This window comes from Miniopterus schreibersii, assembly GCF_964146895.1.
Source record: "Miniopterus schreibersii genome assembly, chromosome: 20".
Taxonomy (NCBI): Eukaryota; Metazoa; Chordata; class Mammalia; order Chiroptera; family Miniopteridae; genus Miniopterus; species Miniopterus schreibersii.
The window spans coordinates 4491371-4507772 of record NC_138122.1 but is presented as its reverse complement, the minus strand read 5'-3'; the positions used below and the strand labels follow the sequence as shown (position 1 = coordinate 4507772).

Sequence of the window (16402 nt, the reverse complement as noted above, 5' to 3'; positions counted from 1 at the left end):
AGCTGGGCATTCCAGGTGAGCCCCCTGTGTGGGCTCTGTACACCCTCCTGTTGTAGTTGAGCCTTGATTGCTGTTGGCATATCAGTGGGAGGGTTTTACCCTCAGGCCAATCAACTGCAAGGACTGACTGGGACCACCGTGGAGGATCAGCTGTGCAGGGGCCCACCACATAGAACAGGACTTGCTTCAGTGGGGCTCTGGTGCCTGTTAATTCCACCCCTTGAGTGTGTTGCTTGTGGAGGTGGTTGGGTGGTGATGCTTTGACCTGATCTGAAGCTGTCCACTGGGTGTGCTGACTCTGGCACCTTGTGGCAGGTGCAGGCCAAGGTCAGCTGCTGCCTGTGTTCTGCCCCAGTGCCACGTGCCATGAGCTACAAAGTGATCTGCAGTTGGCTGTTAATTTTGTTGGGTTTGGAGGTGCCCAGGCAAGACCGAGCTGTGAACCAAGGCTGCCTACTGCTAGTGCTGGCAGGGCCACTTAGGAGAGGTATGGGGCTTGCTAGGGCCACATGCTGCTGCTTGTTTGAGAGATTTTAGGAAAATCTGAAGCATGAGCCAAGACAGGCCATTTGTATAGAAAAGCCACTGGAAACAGCTTGAGTTGGCCTGAAAGTTGAGTGGAGTAGGGCCTCAGAGAATCACCAGGGTGGGGCTAACAGTGTTAATCCAGGTTGATGGAGACTCAGATACGGTTCTTACCTGCTAGCTCTGTGTGGGGAGGGCTCATCAAAGGAACTGTGGCCTCTGCCCTCACTTCTGTGTGAAAGAAAGCTGCCTCCCCAGCTCTCGCTCTTATGCCAGATGCAGTTTATCGCCATATATCCCTGGTTCCTTTCAAGCTGCTGTCTCAGTGCTGGAGCTCACAGGTGGTGAGTTTGAGTAACTCTGTGCTGGGCCCTTTAAGAGGAACTGCCTGGGACCTCAGCAACCTCTGTCTCACTCAGCCTCATTCCCAGCCAGAAGTTATAGGGACTTCTTTTCCCAGCACTGGAATCCTGGGCTGGGGCGTCTGGTGTGAGGCTGGGACCCTTAACTCCTTAGGGGGGACCTCCACAGCTGACATATCCCTCCCAATTTTTTAATTTAAAAAATTTTTTAAATATTTTTTGTTTATTGTTCAAAATATTACAGATGTCCCTTTTTCGCCCCATTGACCCCTTCCACCCACCCCTTCCCCAGTCCCTCACCACACTATTGTCTGTGTCCTTGGGTTATGCATATATGCATATAAATTCTTTGGCTAATCTCTCTCCCCCCCTTCCCTCTGAGATTCATCAGTCTGATCCATGCTTCCATGTCACTGAATCTATATTGTTCATCAGTTTATTAAATTCTTTAGATTTTACATTTAAGGGAGGTCATGTGATGTTTGTCTTTCTTTGCCTGGCTTGTTTCGCTTAGCATAATATTCTCCAGGTCCATCCATACTGTCCCAAAGGGTAAAAGATTCTTCTTTATAGCTGTATGGTATTCCATGGTATAAATGTCCCACAGCTTTTTTATCCACTCATCTACTGATGGGCACTTGGGCTGTTTCCAGATCTTAACTATTGTCAATTGTGCTGCTATGGACATATGAGTGCATATATTCTTTCTGATTAGTGTTTCAGGATTCTTAGGATATCTTCCTAGAAGTAGGATCACTGAGTCAAAACATAGTTCCATTTTTAATTTTTTGAGGAACCTCCATACTGTTTTCCATAGTGGCTGCACCAGTCTGCATTCCCACCAGCAGTGTACTAGGTTCCCCTTTCTTCACACCCTCACCAGCACCTGTCATTTGTTGATTTGTTGATGGAGCCATTCTGACAGGTGTGAAGTGATACCTCATTGTGGTTTTAATTTGCACCTCTCTGATCAGCATTTATTTTTTCATGTTTCTTGGCCATCTATATGTCCTCTTTGGAGAAGTGTCTATTCAGGTCCTTTGCCCATTTTTTAATTGGATTGTTTGTCTTTCTCTTGTTGAGTTGTATAAGTTCTTTGTACACTTTGGAAATTAGCCCCCTAATCAGATACAGCCTTGACAAATATGTTCTCCCATACCATGGGTTTCCTTTGTATTTTGAGGCTAATTTCTTTTGCTGTGAAAAAGGTTTTTAGTTTGATATAGTCCCATTTGTTTATTTGTTTCTTTTGTTTCTCTTGCCTTGTAGATGTATTAGTGAAAATTCCACTACATGAGATGTCTGTGACTTTACTGCCTATGTTTTCTTCCAGGATTGTTATGGTTTTGTGACTTACATTTAAGTCTTTTATCCATTTTGAATTTATTCTTGTGTTCAGAGTAAGTTCGTGATCTAGTTTCATTCTTTTGCATATACCTGTCCAATTTTCCCAGCATCATTTATTGAAGAGACTGTCTTTACTCCATTGAATGCTCTTGTCTCCTTTGTCAAATATTAATGACCATAATTGCGTGGGTCTATTTTTGGGGCCTCTGTTCTGTTCCATTGATCTGTGTATGTCTGTTGTTGTACCAATACCAGGCTCTTTTGATTACAATGGCTTTGTAGTACAGTTTGATATCCGGTAAAGTGATCCCTCCCACTCTGCTCTTTCTCAAGATAGCAGCGGTTATTCAGGGTCTTTTTTGGTTCTATATAAATTTTTGGAATATTTGTTCTATCTCTGTGAAATATGCTGTTGGTATTTTAATAGGAATTGCATTGAATCTATAAATCACTTTGGGTAGTGTGGACATTTTAATGATATGAATTCTTCCAATTCATGAGCATGGTATATTCTTCATCTTGTTTATATCTTCCTCTATTTCTTTTTTCAGCGTCCTGTAGTTTTCCAAGTACAGGTCTTTTACATCCTTGGTTAAGTTTATACTAAATCTTATTTTTTTAGTTGCAGTGGTAAATGGTATTGTTTTTTTCAGTTTCTCCTTCTGAGAGTTCATTGTTGGTGTATAAAAATGCCATTGGCCCATCCAGGCATGGCTCAGCGGTTGAGCATCGACCTAGGATCCAGGCCATGGATTTCTGGATGTTAATTTTATACCCAGTTACCTTGCCGAATTCATTTATCAAATCTAGTAGTACTTTGGTGGAGTCTTTAGGGTTTTCTATGTACAATATCATGTCATCTGCAAATAATGACAGTTTTACTTCCCCCTTTCCAATGTGGATACCTTTTATGTTTTCTTCCTGTCTGATGGATGTGGCAAGGACTTCCAGTACTATGTTGAGTAAGAGTGGTGAAAGTAGACATCCCTGTCTTATTCCTGTTTTTAAGCAAAATGGTTTTAGTTTTTGTCCATTGAGTATGATGTTGGCTATGAGTTTGTCATATATGGCCTTATATTGAGTTATGTTTCCTCTATTTCCACTTTGCTGGGAGTTTTTATAAAAAATGGGTGCTGGATTTTGTCAAATGTTTTTTCTGCATCAATTGATATGATAATATGATTTTTGTCTTTTATTTTGTTTATGTGATGTATCACATTTATTGGTTTACAAATATTGTACGAGCCTTGCATCCCCAGAATAAATCCCACTTGGTCATGGTGTATGATTGTTTTAATGTATTGCTGGATCTGGTTTGCTAGTATTTTAGTGAGGTTTTCAGCATCTGTGTTCATCAGGGACATTGGCCTGTAATTTTCTTTCTTTGTAGTGTCTTTTTCTAGTTTTGGGGTTAGGATGATGTTGGCCTCATAAAAAGAGTTTGGAAATTTTCTCAAATAGTTTGAGGAGAATAGGTGTTAATTCTTCTTTGAATGTTCTGTAAAACTTGCCTATAAATCCATCTCATCCAGGACTTTTGTTTGCTGGGAGTTTTTTGATTAATGCTTCAATTTCATTGGTTCTTATTGGCCTATTCAGGCTTTCTGACTCTTCCTGATTCAGCTTTGGAAGATTGTGTGCTTCTAGGAACTTGTCCATTTCACCCATGTTGTCCAGTTTGTTGGCATATAGTTGCTGATAGTATTTTCTTATGATCCTTTGTATTTCTGTTGGGTCGGTTGGTATAGCGCCTCTTTCATTTCTGATTTTATTTATTTGGGGCCTCACTCTTTGTTTCTTGGTGAGTCTGGCAAAGGTTCATCAGTCTTATTTATCTTTTCAAAGAATCAGCTCTTGGCTTCATTGATTTTTTTTGGTATTGTTTTTTTAGTCTGTATGTCATTTATTTCTGCTCTGATCTTATTATTTCCTTCCTTCTACTTCCTTGGGGCTTTTCTTGCTATTCTCCTTCTAGTTCTTCTAGTTGTTGTGTTAGATGGTTTAATAGAGCTTTTTCTTGTTTCTTGAGGTATGCCTGTACTGCTATGAACTTTCCTCTCAGGACTGCTTTAGTTGTGTCCTATAGATTTTAGGTTGTTGTCTGTTCATTTTCATTTTTTTTCCAGGAAGCGTTTGATTTCTTCCTTCATCTCTTCCTGTCATTGTTTAGTAACATGCTTTTTAGCCTCCACGTGTTTGAATATTTTTGAGGTTTTCTTATAGTGGTTGATTTCTAGTTTCATGGCATTGTGATCCGAGAAGATGCTTGATATGATTTCAGTCTTCTTGATTTGTAGAGACTTGCCATGTGCCCTAACAACTGGTCTGTTTTTGAGAATATTCCATGTGCACTTGAAAAGAATGTGTATTCTGCTGCTTTGGGATGAAATGTTCTGTAAATGTCAATTAAATCCATCAGAGCTAGTGTGTCATTTAAGGCATCTGTTTCCCTGTTGATTTTTTTGTCTTGATGATCTGTACAATGCTGATAGTGGGGTGTTAAAGTCCCCTGTTATGATTGTGTTGCTGTCGAACTCCCCCTTAAAGTCCAAGACATTTTTTATGTATTAAGGTGCTCCTATATTGGGTGCATGTATATTATAAGGGTTATTTCCTCTTGTTGGATTGATCCCTTTAGTATTATATAGTGACCTTCGTTGTCTCTTGTTATGGTCTTTATTTTGAAATCTGTTTTTTCAGAAATAAATATTACTACTACAGCTTTTTTTACATTTCCATTTGTATGGAATATTTTTTTCCATCCCTTCACTTTTGGCCTGTGTGAATCTTTAGCTCTCAGGTGGATCTCTTGTAGACAGCATATATTTGGGTCCTATGTTCTTATCCATTCACTTGCCTTATGTCTTTTGATTGGAGCATTTATTTCATTTACATTTAAGGTTACTATTGATAAATACTTATTTAATGCCATTTTTTCTCTTTATGCCGATGTACCTTTCTCTCACTAGTCCTTTTTCTTAGAGCAGTCCTTTTAGCATTTCTTGCAATGCTGGTTTGGTGGTACTGAACTTTTTTAGCCTTCTTTTGTCTGGGAAGCTCTTTATTTCACCTTCAATTTTAAATGATAGCCTTGCTGGATAAAGCAGTCTTGGTTGCAGTTTCTTGCTATTCATTACTTTGAGAACTTCATGCCACTCCCTTCTGACCTGAAGTGTTTCTGTTGAGAAATCTGCTGCCAGCCTTATTGGGGCTCCCTTGTAGGTCACTGCTTGTCTCTTTCTTGCAGCCCTTAATATTCTCTCTTTGTCCTTAAGAGTTGCCATTTTAATTATGATGTGTCTTGGAGTGGGTCTCTTTGGGTCCCTCTTGTTTTGAACTCTCTTTGCTTCCTGAACTTATGTGGCTTTCTCCCTCACCGTCTTAGGGAAGTTTTCTGTCATTATTTCCTCCACCAGGTTCTCCATCCCTTGCTCTCTTTCCTCCCCCACTGGTACCCCTATGATGTGAATGTTGTTTTGCTTCATGTTGTCCCAAAGTTCCCTTAATCTGACCTGATGCTTTTTAAGTGTTTTTTTTTCTTTTTGCTGCTATGATTGTTTTTTTCTACTTTATCTTCTGAGTTACTTATTGTATCCTTTGCTTCATTGAGCCTGCTTTTAATTCCTTCCAGTGTATTCTTGATATCAGATATAGTATTCTTCATTTCTGCCTGGTTCTTATTTATCATATTTAGCTCTTTTTTTCATGCTTTCAGTAAGTTCCTCGTCCTTCCCATTAAGTGTCTTGTGGTTCTCATTAATTTCCTTGAGTATCTTTATAACCGTTACTCTGAACTCTCCTTCTGATAACTTACTGAACTCCGTCTCATCAAGGTCTTTTTCTGGCAATTTTTCCTTTTCTTTAGTTTGTGAGTTGTTTCTTTGTCTCCCCATTTTAGTGACTCTTAGTGTTTGTATGTGTATATTAGATATATTCTCTGTCTCCTAGTCTTGTGGGGTGGGATTTTGTAGTGTATGTCCAGTGGGATCCAGAGGTGTGTTTTCCTTATACTTTTGAGCTATTTGCCCTAGGCATGTCCCTTTTGTGGATGTCCCTTTTGTTGGTTCTTTGGGCTGTCCTGTTGTGATTGCATCTAGATTGTCTTTGACCTGTTCTTGGGAGGACTCTCCTCTCAGGCTGGCTAACTGTGTGGCTCAGCTCCAACCACGTTGTGTGAGCTGTTGTAACGGGTGCTGGCCAGGCACGACAATACACAACCAAACTCCCAGGAAACAAGGGGTATCTTACAAAATATCTTGACAGTCACGATGAAAATAACCCAAGGGAAAGTGGAATTGGGAGAGTGAAGTGAGAACACAAATGCTAAAGCAAAAAAAAAAAAAAAAGGAAAGAGGGGGGGAAAAATAGAGAAAAGGATATTATTACTAATAGTAACAAATTTTTTTTTTAAATAATAAAATAAAAAGTAAAAAATAGAGAAGCTATTTGGAGGTAAAAGGGGCAGAGAAAAGATTCTGAAAGAAGGGTGAGCAAAAAATTAAGGGTAGAGCGTAGGAATAGGAAAATAGTTGAAAAAATAAAAATAAAATAAAGAGACAAACAAACACAAACAAAAAGACAGGAAGACGGAGAATAAAAGGGGAGAAAAAGAAAAGAAAGAAAAAAAGTTATGCCAATGGAACAAGAAGAGAGAGAGATAAAGCCGAGGCAGAGTGGGAGTCCAGTAAAAGATTTGGGGGAAACAATAGAGAAAAGCAGTAAACTTTTGGTTATAATGATACTACCCCAGCAAAAAGCAGAGAATATCCAGGAAATCTTGATAACAGAACAAAAAACAAAGCAAAACAAATTTTTAAAAAAATTAAAAAGTTAAAATTTTTTAAAAATTTCTCTCTTTCCTCCCTTTTTTCTGGAAAAAAAGTCAGGTAAGTTTCTTCTGGGCAGCTTCTGTTGTCTGAGGCTCACTGTTTGTATGCTGATTTCCATCCTCCTGGGAGGTACTTGTGTGTCAGCCAATGTTAGGAGCTGTCTAGCTCTGGTGTCCTTAGGTAGATAGTTGATCTGAGGCGCTCTGTGGACCACCTCCTCTTGTTGGCTATTTTGCCTCCCCCTTGTGGTTGCCTGGTCTTACTCCAGAGTCTTCTGAGGAGTCTTTAGGGTGCAGGCTGGCTAATGTAGCTCGGGATATTGCTCCCCTTACTTAGAGGTTTTGGTGTCAGACACTCACTGTGGGGAAGTCAGTCTCTGCTCAACAGCCAGCTCCTCAGTCTCTACCCTATCCTCCAATTCTAGTTTCCTATACAGCTTCATCCTGTCAGCTGAGCTCCCTTCCATCCTAGGACTGTGCCCTGTGGGGCATATCTGGGGCTTCAGTGTGCTGAACCAGCCCCTTTCCTGTTGGGGGTGGTTCTCCCAGCCTGAGGAAGAGGTAGGCATGCTCGACCCCTCCTTTCCCAGATCTGGTTGGCTAATCACACAGGGCGCATATTTCAAACTCTCCACTATGCAAATCCCGGCTTTCGCTGGTCTCTCTCCCCAGTACAAGCCAGGAAGATGGATGCCCATTCAGCAGTCAAAAACGCACAAAGCAACACACAGGCAGAGAACCCACCCTCCGAGGTCCCATTGCCCCTGCGCCTCAGCACCAAGCAGGAGGGGTCACAAAGTCAGCCCCAAGCAGCTCCCCTGCACAGCTGATCTCGGCAAAGCTGGGGCAGCTCCTTGTGCGCTATCCCGGCACCCCTCAGAGTGGAGCAAAAATCCCAGATTTGCCACACCAGCACCTCTGGTGGCTAGAGTCCCCATCTGCCCTGCTGGCTGCTCCAGACCCTCTCTGGTGGCAGGAGGGCTCTCTTCCCCTTCCCCGCGCCACACAGGTCAAATGCTTTCTGGGGTTCTACACAGTGCCTTACAGGAAAGCAGAGGGTCCCTGTATGTGGCTGCTAAGTGCAGCCCTCCAGTCCCTTTCTATTTTGGAGCCACACACTGTGGGACAGCCTTTCCTATGGTCAGCACCTGGGGTGAAAGACTCCTGTCCTCGCCCCATTAGAAGCTTTGTTTCACTGAGAAGTCATGGTCCCCTCCTCACAGGCACACTGTTCCCCTGGGTCCCTCTGCCCTCTTGCACGGGCTCTCCTTCCCTTCTACTGGACTCCCAGTTTGAGATCCTAGCTTTTGGATGCCAGTCCACACTCTCAAAGGGAAGGAGCTTTGCAGCATGTAGCCCAAGGGCCTTGGAGCCCAGCACAGGCTTCAGGAAGGACTCCCCCTTTCAACACCCCCCCCCCCCCGACTTATCAGACTCTATGATGTTTCTTCAGTGCTCCGTACTCGAAATAATGTCCACTCAGGTATATTTCTCTGGATTTTCCAAGCTCATTATGCAGTATTTTAGCAGTAAGTCAAGTGCATGGCTCTGAGTAAGGGCACTCTGCTTCTTGTCACAGTGCCTCCATCTTCCCCTATCCTTCCCAATTCTTACCTGCCACACAGTAGTGTGGGACCAGCCCATCCTGCGTCTCTGCCCCTCCTACCAGTCTTGATGTGGCTTCTTTTTAAATTCCCTTGTTGTAGGACTTTTGTTCAGCTAGATATTAGGTGGTTCTCAAGGATCATTCTTCTGTAGTTTAGTTGTAATTCTGATGTCTAGCTATAGGATTTCTTGATCTTAGGAATGTCTGTTTTAGATTATAAAAGAGACTGACTTATGTACTCTGACACATGATTTTACAGGATCCAGTTATACTGGTTCAGGTGTTTGATGTGATGATTGTTTCAACACACAAGGTAATATACACCTTAGTATATTAGGTGTATATTTGGCACAGTAACACAATGCCCAAGCTAACAAGTTTAGTTCCTGGAGAAAAATTTCAAATAAGTTTCTTAAAAACAAAGTGTATCTTCTCTTCATTTTCTGTTTTTCCCCCCCTCTCACTTTTAAGCATATATACGTTTTTTCATTTCTTTTTTTGTTTGTTTTCTCTTTTTAATTATTAATTTTGCTTTATATATCTTTTAACGTAAAAGAAATTTGCAAGCACATTTCTTCATCCATGCAATAGCTGGTGAGGTCCCCGTGGGCCAGGCACTCTTCTAGGCTTCTGAGCAATAGGGACAGAGCAGCGGACAGGCAGGCTCGCTCTGTCCTCATGGGGTTTGCATTTTAGTAACAGGGACAGACAGCAGACAGAGCTCAGCGTTAGGAAGGAACTAGAACAGGATGGTGGGACATTGAGAGAGGAGAGCTCCTTCAGATGGGGACCCACTCTGAGGCCACATTTAAGACGTAGTCTGAAGGGTTAGGAGGAGCCAGTTGGGAGAAGAATTTGGGCAGAGACAGCAGTAGGTACCGAGGACTTGAGGTGGGAGTAAGATTAGCCTATTTGGAGATGGTTGGGATGGCCCAAAGGCACTGAGCAAAGAAGAAGATGGTGTGGGATCAAGTTGGAGAGGTAGGGAGGGCCTGCTAGGCCACAGTGGGGAGTCGCCCACTGCTTCGCATGGTCAGTTTGGCTGTTCCAGTAACCTGAGCAGCCGGCCTTTGTCTGTGGCCCTCCTTTCTGCAAGCATGTGCTTTGACTTGGCGTATTTAACAGTTGTATAGCTGAGAGCTTTACACCACCAGCTGTGCATTGATTGGGAAAGTAACGGGGACCCGCCTCAACATGGATGTAACTGTATAGAAGAGTGAGTTTTCTCCCGGGAGGGGTGGAAGTGAGACCTCTTGGCAGAAAGTATGAAGGGACAGAAGACAAGACTGATAGAAAAATGGGCTCTAGTGATAGTGGTCCAGGGGTGTAGGGCCTTCACAAGGGAGAGGGGCCATCTGTTCTCACTGGCTGCAGCTCCCCAGCCTAATCTGCTGGGATTAGGTGAGGAATTCTGTCTGCATAGGGACAAAGGTGTTTTCACAGGAAGGGGTGAGAGGGCAGACATTATGAGGTGGCCACTGTTTGTATTTTGTTCTTTCACAATTAGATATTGTTCAGGTCAGAACTTTCTGTTCCATTCTTGCTTCAGGTGTTTGTGTGTTCTAGTAATTCAGGCCAGTATTGGAAGGTTTCAGACTTGTGGTAAGACTGCAGGAACCTGAAAGAGAGCAAGATCGCTGCTGGCTCAAGTGACGGGGAAACCTTCGGAGGCTTCCTTCAAACTGGCTGGTGGAGGTTGGGGATAGGCCATATTCCTGGTAAAGGGAGCAGAATAACCACAGTGTGGCTCTGAAAACCCAGTGGCACAGTGTGTAACCAGCTTGACGGGCAGAGAGTGCTCCAGGAGACCCATAGAAGAGAAGACAGAGGAAGAAGGATCGGGTTACAGGGCTGAGGAATAGTTTATCTTCCCTGCAAGAAGGGAGCCATTGAATGTTTTCATATGAGGCAATGATGGTGATGTGAAGGCAGCCATGTGCTCAGAGCTGAAGGAGACTGGGAGATGTTATATAGGCCGCTTTAAAACCTGCATCACCAGGCCTCAGAGTTCTTTGAAGCCCTGGAAAGTACCTGCAAGAGGAGGTGAAGGGTCAAGTACTGAGAGCTTTTATCTGTTTATATGAAACATCTGAGTGAGGTTGTGTTTGGAGAAAGTGGCTCTGCCAGCTTTCTAATGCAGCTCCCTTATGTCAGGGAAACCGAGGCCACAGAAAAGCCAGGTTGATTTGGCAAAAGATGAAGAAACACAGCTGGTTAGTTAGTTACATGACATGGACTACATCTTAGGTGTTCAAAATTTCTCTGGGCTTGTGACTGACATACTCAAGGATGTCCTGGCAAATCAGCTATCTGGGAAAAACAAAACCCAAAAACCCTCATAGTTTGCCAGTTTCTGTGGTTTAAGTACTCCCACCATGGCAGATTTCAAGACACCGATGTAATGTCACTGAAGGCCAAGGTAGGGAAAGATGTGTGTAACTGGCTCTTGCGAGCTGGGTCCCCCACCTCCCTGGCTTTGCAGCCAAGCGCTTCACTAGGTGTCGCTGACACAGTGAGTCTGTTTATATGCCCTGGAGGACACTGAGCTTATAAGAGGAGAAATGTAGCCATTGTTAACAATTCTAATATTGTCTTTACATAAAGACTGTTAATAAATAACAGTCCAAATAATTCTTACATTATCTATGTTTTTTATAAAACAATGTGCACATAGAGGCACCAGAAATGGTGACAGTCCTGCCGCAATTCTAAAGGAAGCTGAGAAATGTTTGTGAGTAGATTAATCCAGTAGAGTGGACATTAGAAAACAGATGCTTTAATGTGTTAAAAAAATGTTTAGCTAAAAAAAATCTGTCGGATATTTAAATCTGAACTTTTATTCTTCCTCATTTTAGTTCTCAGGGGTCTAATTGCAGGATGAGGGGACCTGTGCTTCACAGGCTCATGCACAGGGTGCACTCCCTGAGCAGGGGGGCAGCTGTACAGTCCCTGACTTTTGCCAGGTGGGGTGGAACTCACAGCCAACGCGAGCCTTGATCTTCGAAGACTGTGCTGTCCCTGCGGCCAACAGAATTGGGAACGAGGGGCAGGGCTTCCTCATTGCCATGAAAGGACTGAACGGAGGAAGGATCAATGTTGGTGAGTACCCGAAGGGCTGGGGGGCCGGCAGGCAGCACCATCCTGGCTCAGCAGACATGTTGGCCCTGTTCCCTTCCAGCCTCTTGCTCTCTAGGGGCTGCTCATGCCTCAGTCATCCTCGCCCGAGACCACCTCAATGTCCGGAAGCAGTTTGGAAAGCCTCTGGCCAGTAACCAGGTAACTGTCCAGATTCCCTGCCTTTGCTTCCCAGTTCTTGCATGGGCCTCGTCTGTGGCCACATTCTCTGGGCCAGTGTGGAATTCCGCCCCCATCTTAACCAGAACGTGTGCTCTCTGTCTGGAAGCAATTTTTTCCAGAGGTAATAATATTAGTGCAGGGCAAGTGAAGTGGGCTAAGAACTTACAGGGAGCACATTTTCGCTATAGAAGAGGCAGGAGGCTTTGAAGCTGCGTGAATCTTAGGAGAGGGACCTCACTGGAGGTGTCTTACAGAGGGCCCAGATCAGGAACCTCCCTAAGCCTGTCTGTCTTGTCTGGTTCTCTTGTCCCCTCTTGCTGTAGTATCTGCAGTTCAAACTGGCTGATATGGCGACAAGGCTGGTGGCCTCCCGGCTGATGATCCGCAGTGCAGCAGTGGCTCTGCAGGCAGAGCGGGCTGATACAGTGGCCCTGTGCTCCATGGCCAAGCTCTTTGCTACAGACGAATGTTTTGCTGTAAGTGGTGACGTGCTCTGGCTCTCCTTTGTGAACCGGGAGCAGCTGCTAGGCCTAGGTGTGTTGTGCCTTCAGTCAACCCCTGGGATGCTGCAGGGATCCCCTGGGGCTTAAGGATGTACATTAACTCCTGAGGGCCTGCAAAGGAGCTCTCACAGCTGGCTTTTTACCTGTTCCAAGCCATTACACACTTTACTCCGTCACTGTCATTTGGTTGTGTTCTAGATGAGACCTACCTTTGGAAGAAGGTTCAGAGCAGCCCAGTTCCTTGTGCTCAGGTGTGCGTGTTTACAGTGTCAGGGGCAAAACCATTTCCACATTGAGGCTGCGTTGCCACGAGATGGCACCTTAGCATCATAGAATCCCAGCAGTGGTGGTTGCAGGTAGCTGCTCCCTGGGAGCCAGAAAGACAGGGGTGTCCAGAGCTCTGCCTGTCCGCTGGGAACTGGTAAGTTCCGCAGGTGGACTTCTCCTGTTGCCTCTGACCGGAGCCCGTGGAGCCAGCCCCTTTTTCGCTTGGCTGGTTATTTGTAGGTTGCTCTTTCTCATACTAGTTCACAGCAGGCTGCCAGATTGGAGGCTGGTGGGGAGAGAAGCCGCTAGTTCCAGTCTTCCTGAGATTAAAGATGACTGACCCCTGTCTCCCTGCAGATCTGCAACCAGGCCTTGCAGATGCATGGAGGCTACGGCTACCTGAAGGACTATGCTGTTCAGCAGTATGTGCGGGACTGCAGGGTCCACCAGATCCTGGAAGGTAAACATTTCCAGAGGTGCTCTCTCCCTTCCGGAGTGGGGACAGGATCACTAGCCTTGTTACTGGGTCTCAGGGTTCCCCTGGGCTCTGTCTGTTGAGGCATCTTCCTCCCTGCCTCCTCCTAACCCTGGTCTGGAAGACCTGTGGTGCCATTCAGAGAACACTAGCCTGGGAGCCACTTCACGTCTCATCTTTTTCTTTGTAAATTTTAGAGACAGTTTAGACTGAGATAATATATGAGAAAACACTCTGAAAACTCTAGCAGTGACTACTCTTTACTGTTGGAAAGTAAGTAAGTGGTCCTCAGGAATCCCCAAACTTCTGTACAGTAAGTTATAGGGCAAATGTGAGCCGATTTGATCACCACTGCCTTTACAAATTGGTTATCAGCCAGACAGCCTAAAAGATTATCTCTATCAATATTGCTACTGCATTTTTCAGAACTGTAAGTCATTAGTATATGGGTATTTTCTTGGTAATCACACATTTGGACTAGGAAATGTTAAGCTATTAGAGTCATGCTCAGAGCATGGCCTTCTCTCTCCACACCAATGCATGTCTTGAAATTTCATCACTGTTGTTCCAGCTAGTGTAGGTGTCCGGGGTTGTTACACTGTAGGAAGAGTAGATGGGCAAAGGCCTGTCTAAGCGGTTCTCAGGAAATAGTATGGAGCTGCTTTAATGGGGCAGAGAAGCCTCTGAGCATTGGCTTTCCTGCACTTTCAAAGGAGCCTTCTCAGACATGAGCACACAGGAGAATCACCTGGAGGGCTTGTGAAAACAGATTGCTGGGTCCCACCCCCAGAGCTTCTGTCTCCGGGGGTCTTGGGTGGCCAGAGAATTTACATCTGTAACAAGTTTTCAAGTGAGGCTGCTGCTGCTTGTGTGAGAACCACACTCTGAGACCCACTGCCCTGTGTTGCGTTGAAATCACAGGCTCCTAAAGGTTAGTCTGCTGTCAGCTGCACACGTCACCCCTAAAGTGTGTTTATGAGCTCAACTGCTAGTGCTCAAATTAAATCGGTCTTACTCTTCTGCTGTAGTCTCAATCCTCTACTCCCACGGTTACTTTTCCCCCCAGCATTGTGCATGTAGGAAACTACCTTCATTGTAACTCTGCCTTGTAGCCCTGTTGAGTAAATGGGAAAAGCCAGGTACGTTTATATCAGGCCACATTGATCTTCATCATTTTGTTTTATCATGGGCTTTGTTACTGGATAAATCTGAAATTTTAGATTTAATTTTATTTGAGATGTGTGATTAGTCATCCCTCAGACATTCATACTTCTCTGCATTAAAGGCCATTGTAGAAATGACGCAAGCCATTGCCCCTCAGGGAAAATGTTTGTTCTTTTAAAATTGAGTGTTCTGATTACCAGAGAAATTTTGTGTATTGTTGAAAATTTATAAAATACAGGGTAAGTTAAAAAAAAATCACATGTCTCCACATCTAGAATTAATAACTTGGACTCCTCTCATATTTAAGTCCAAAAATACATCTTTTGGTCTTTTTCTATGCTTGTATAGGTACATTTTTTAAAAACAGAATTGTACTATATATACCTTTTCTTTTTCTTCTTCTTTTACCTAATGTAAGCATTTTTACCTTCAGGAGAGGTTTATTTACTTATTTAAAGAGTAGCTTAATTGACTTCTAGAGAGAGAGGAAGGAAGAGGGAGAGAAGCATCTATGTGAGAGTGTCACAGCTATCGGCTGCCGCCTGCACGCCCCCTGCCGGGGACGGAATCCAAAACTCAGGCCTGTGCACTCACCTGGAGTCCAGCTGGCCACCTTTCAGTGCCCAGCCGACTGAACCACACCACCAGGACGGAGAGGCTTTTTGTTTTTAGGGTTTTTTAAGACGTTGTTTTTAATATTAATTGATTTTAGAGAGAGAGGAAGGGAGGGGGGGAGAGGGAGGGAGGGGGGAGAGGGAGGGAGGGAGGGAGGGAGGGAGGGAGGGAGGGAGGGAGGGAGGGAGGGAGGGAGGGAGGGAGGGAGGGAAACATCAGTGTGAGAGAATGGTTGCCTCCCATCCAGGGATTGAACCTGCAGCCTAGGTATGTGCCCTGACCCGAAATTGGATGCACCGCTTCCTGGCCTATGAGATGATGCTCCAACCAACTGAGCCACACTGGCCAGGGCTGGAGAGGATTTTTAAAAGTAAATTTATTCCTCACTTCCTGACCTTTTTCTGTACTTTGGAGAGAAGTCTGTGGTAATTGGTCCCCTGCAGGGATAAAAGCAGCAATTGTAGTTTACATCATGCCGACCCAGAGCTCGGCTCGGGCACCCTGGTCAGAGCTTTGCCGAGTTCTCCGACAGGCTTTGCTGCTGCTAACTCCTTCGTTCTTACTCCCTCCTCCAGGCAGCAATGAAGTGATGCGGATGCTGATCTCGAGAAGCCTGCTTCAGGAGTAGCACCTGGAGCTGCTGCTCCGGCGCCAGGTTGAATGTGCCCTTGGATTAGTGTTGACTGGCTCCGGTGGGCAGGTCTGTCACAGACGAGTCGTGGTGAGGCGGAAGGACTGGGCTCCTGCAGGAGGACTCTCGGTGTCGGCAGCAGTGGCAGCAGTCGGCTGGAGCAGTCTCCAGAGGCTGGAGGAGCTGCCTTGGTTAGGGCGTTGCGAGGACACTACCTTGTTTCCTAAATCAGTAGGTGACTGGTGAAGACGCATCACCAGACCGTAGTACTCTCTGGATCCACATCGTGCTGATCTGCCTGCATTTTGCTGATTCACCGGGTCCTCCTCTGGGGAATTGGGTACTTTGTAGAGGGCTTTTCTATTTATAAAGTACAGGGTGGGGAAGGAAAAATGGAGAAAAGTGGCCTGTCTTTTTCTGTTCTCTGCACCTCAGCTAAAGACTCAGAAGGTGTCTGGGACACACTTCCTTCATAGCGCCTCTGAGGACATGCTGACGAGATGAATAGTAGGAGAACTTGGCTCCTAAGCTGTGATTCAGGGTGTGTCTCGACGCCGCCCTACCTGAATATCAAGGCCTGTGGTGGTTGGAACTTTGAATATTTGTTGTTTTTCTTTTTTAAGAAGCACGTGGCCTGGGAATGGTATTCAAAGTTTCTATAACCCTTTCTAATAAGTGCTTTGAGTATATTTTTCTATCTGCGTTTCTGTTTTCCTTTTTGAAGCTGCGCCTCTTTTTAAATGTTTCGATTGATAAATAAAACCTACCCCTTTTCTGAACCA

General features: G+C 44.6%; 1 protein-coding gene across 2 annotated transcripts in view; it reads left to right on the top strand.

Moving 5' to 3' along the window:
• ACAD8 (acyl-CoA dehydrogenase family member 8) overlaps positions 1-16402 on the top strand; it is a 26178-nt gene extending 9776 nt beyond the window's left edge. For both annotated transcript variants that reach the window (XM_081122928.1, XM_081122929.1), the window contains 5 exons: positions 11632-11767; positions 11847-11944; positions 12289-12441; positions 13093-13195; positions 15565-16402. In XM_081122928.1, coding sequence (XP_080979054.1) covers positions 11632-11767; positions 11847-11944; positions 12289-12441; positions 13093-13195; positions 15565-15617 — 543 coding nt within the window. In that variant the 3' untranslated portion in view covers positions 15618-16402. The remainder of the gene's footprint in view (positions 1-11631; positions 11768-11846; positions 11945-12288; positions 12442-13092; positions 13196-15564) is intronic.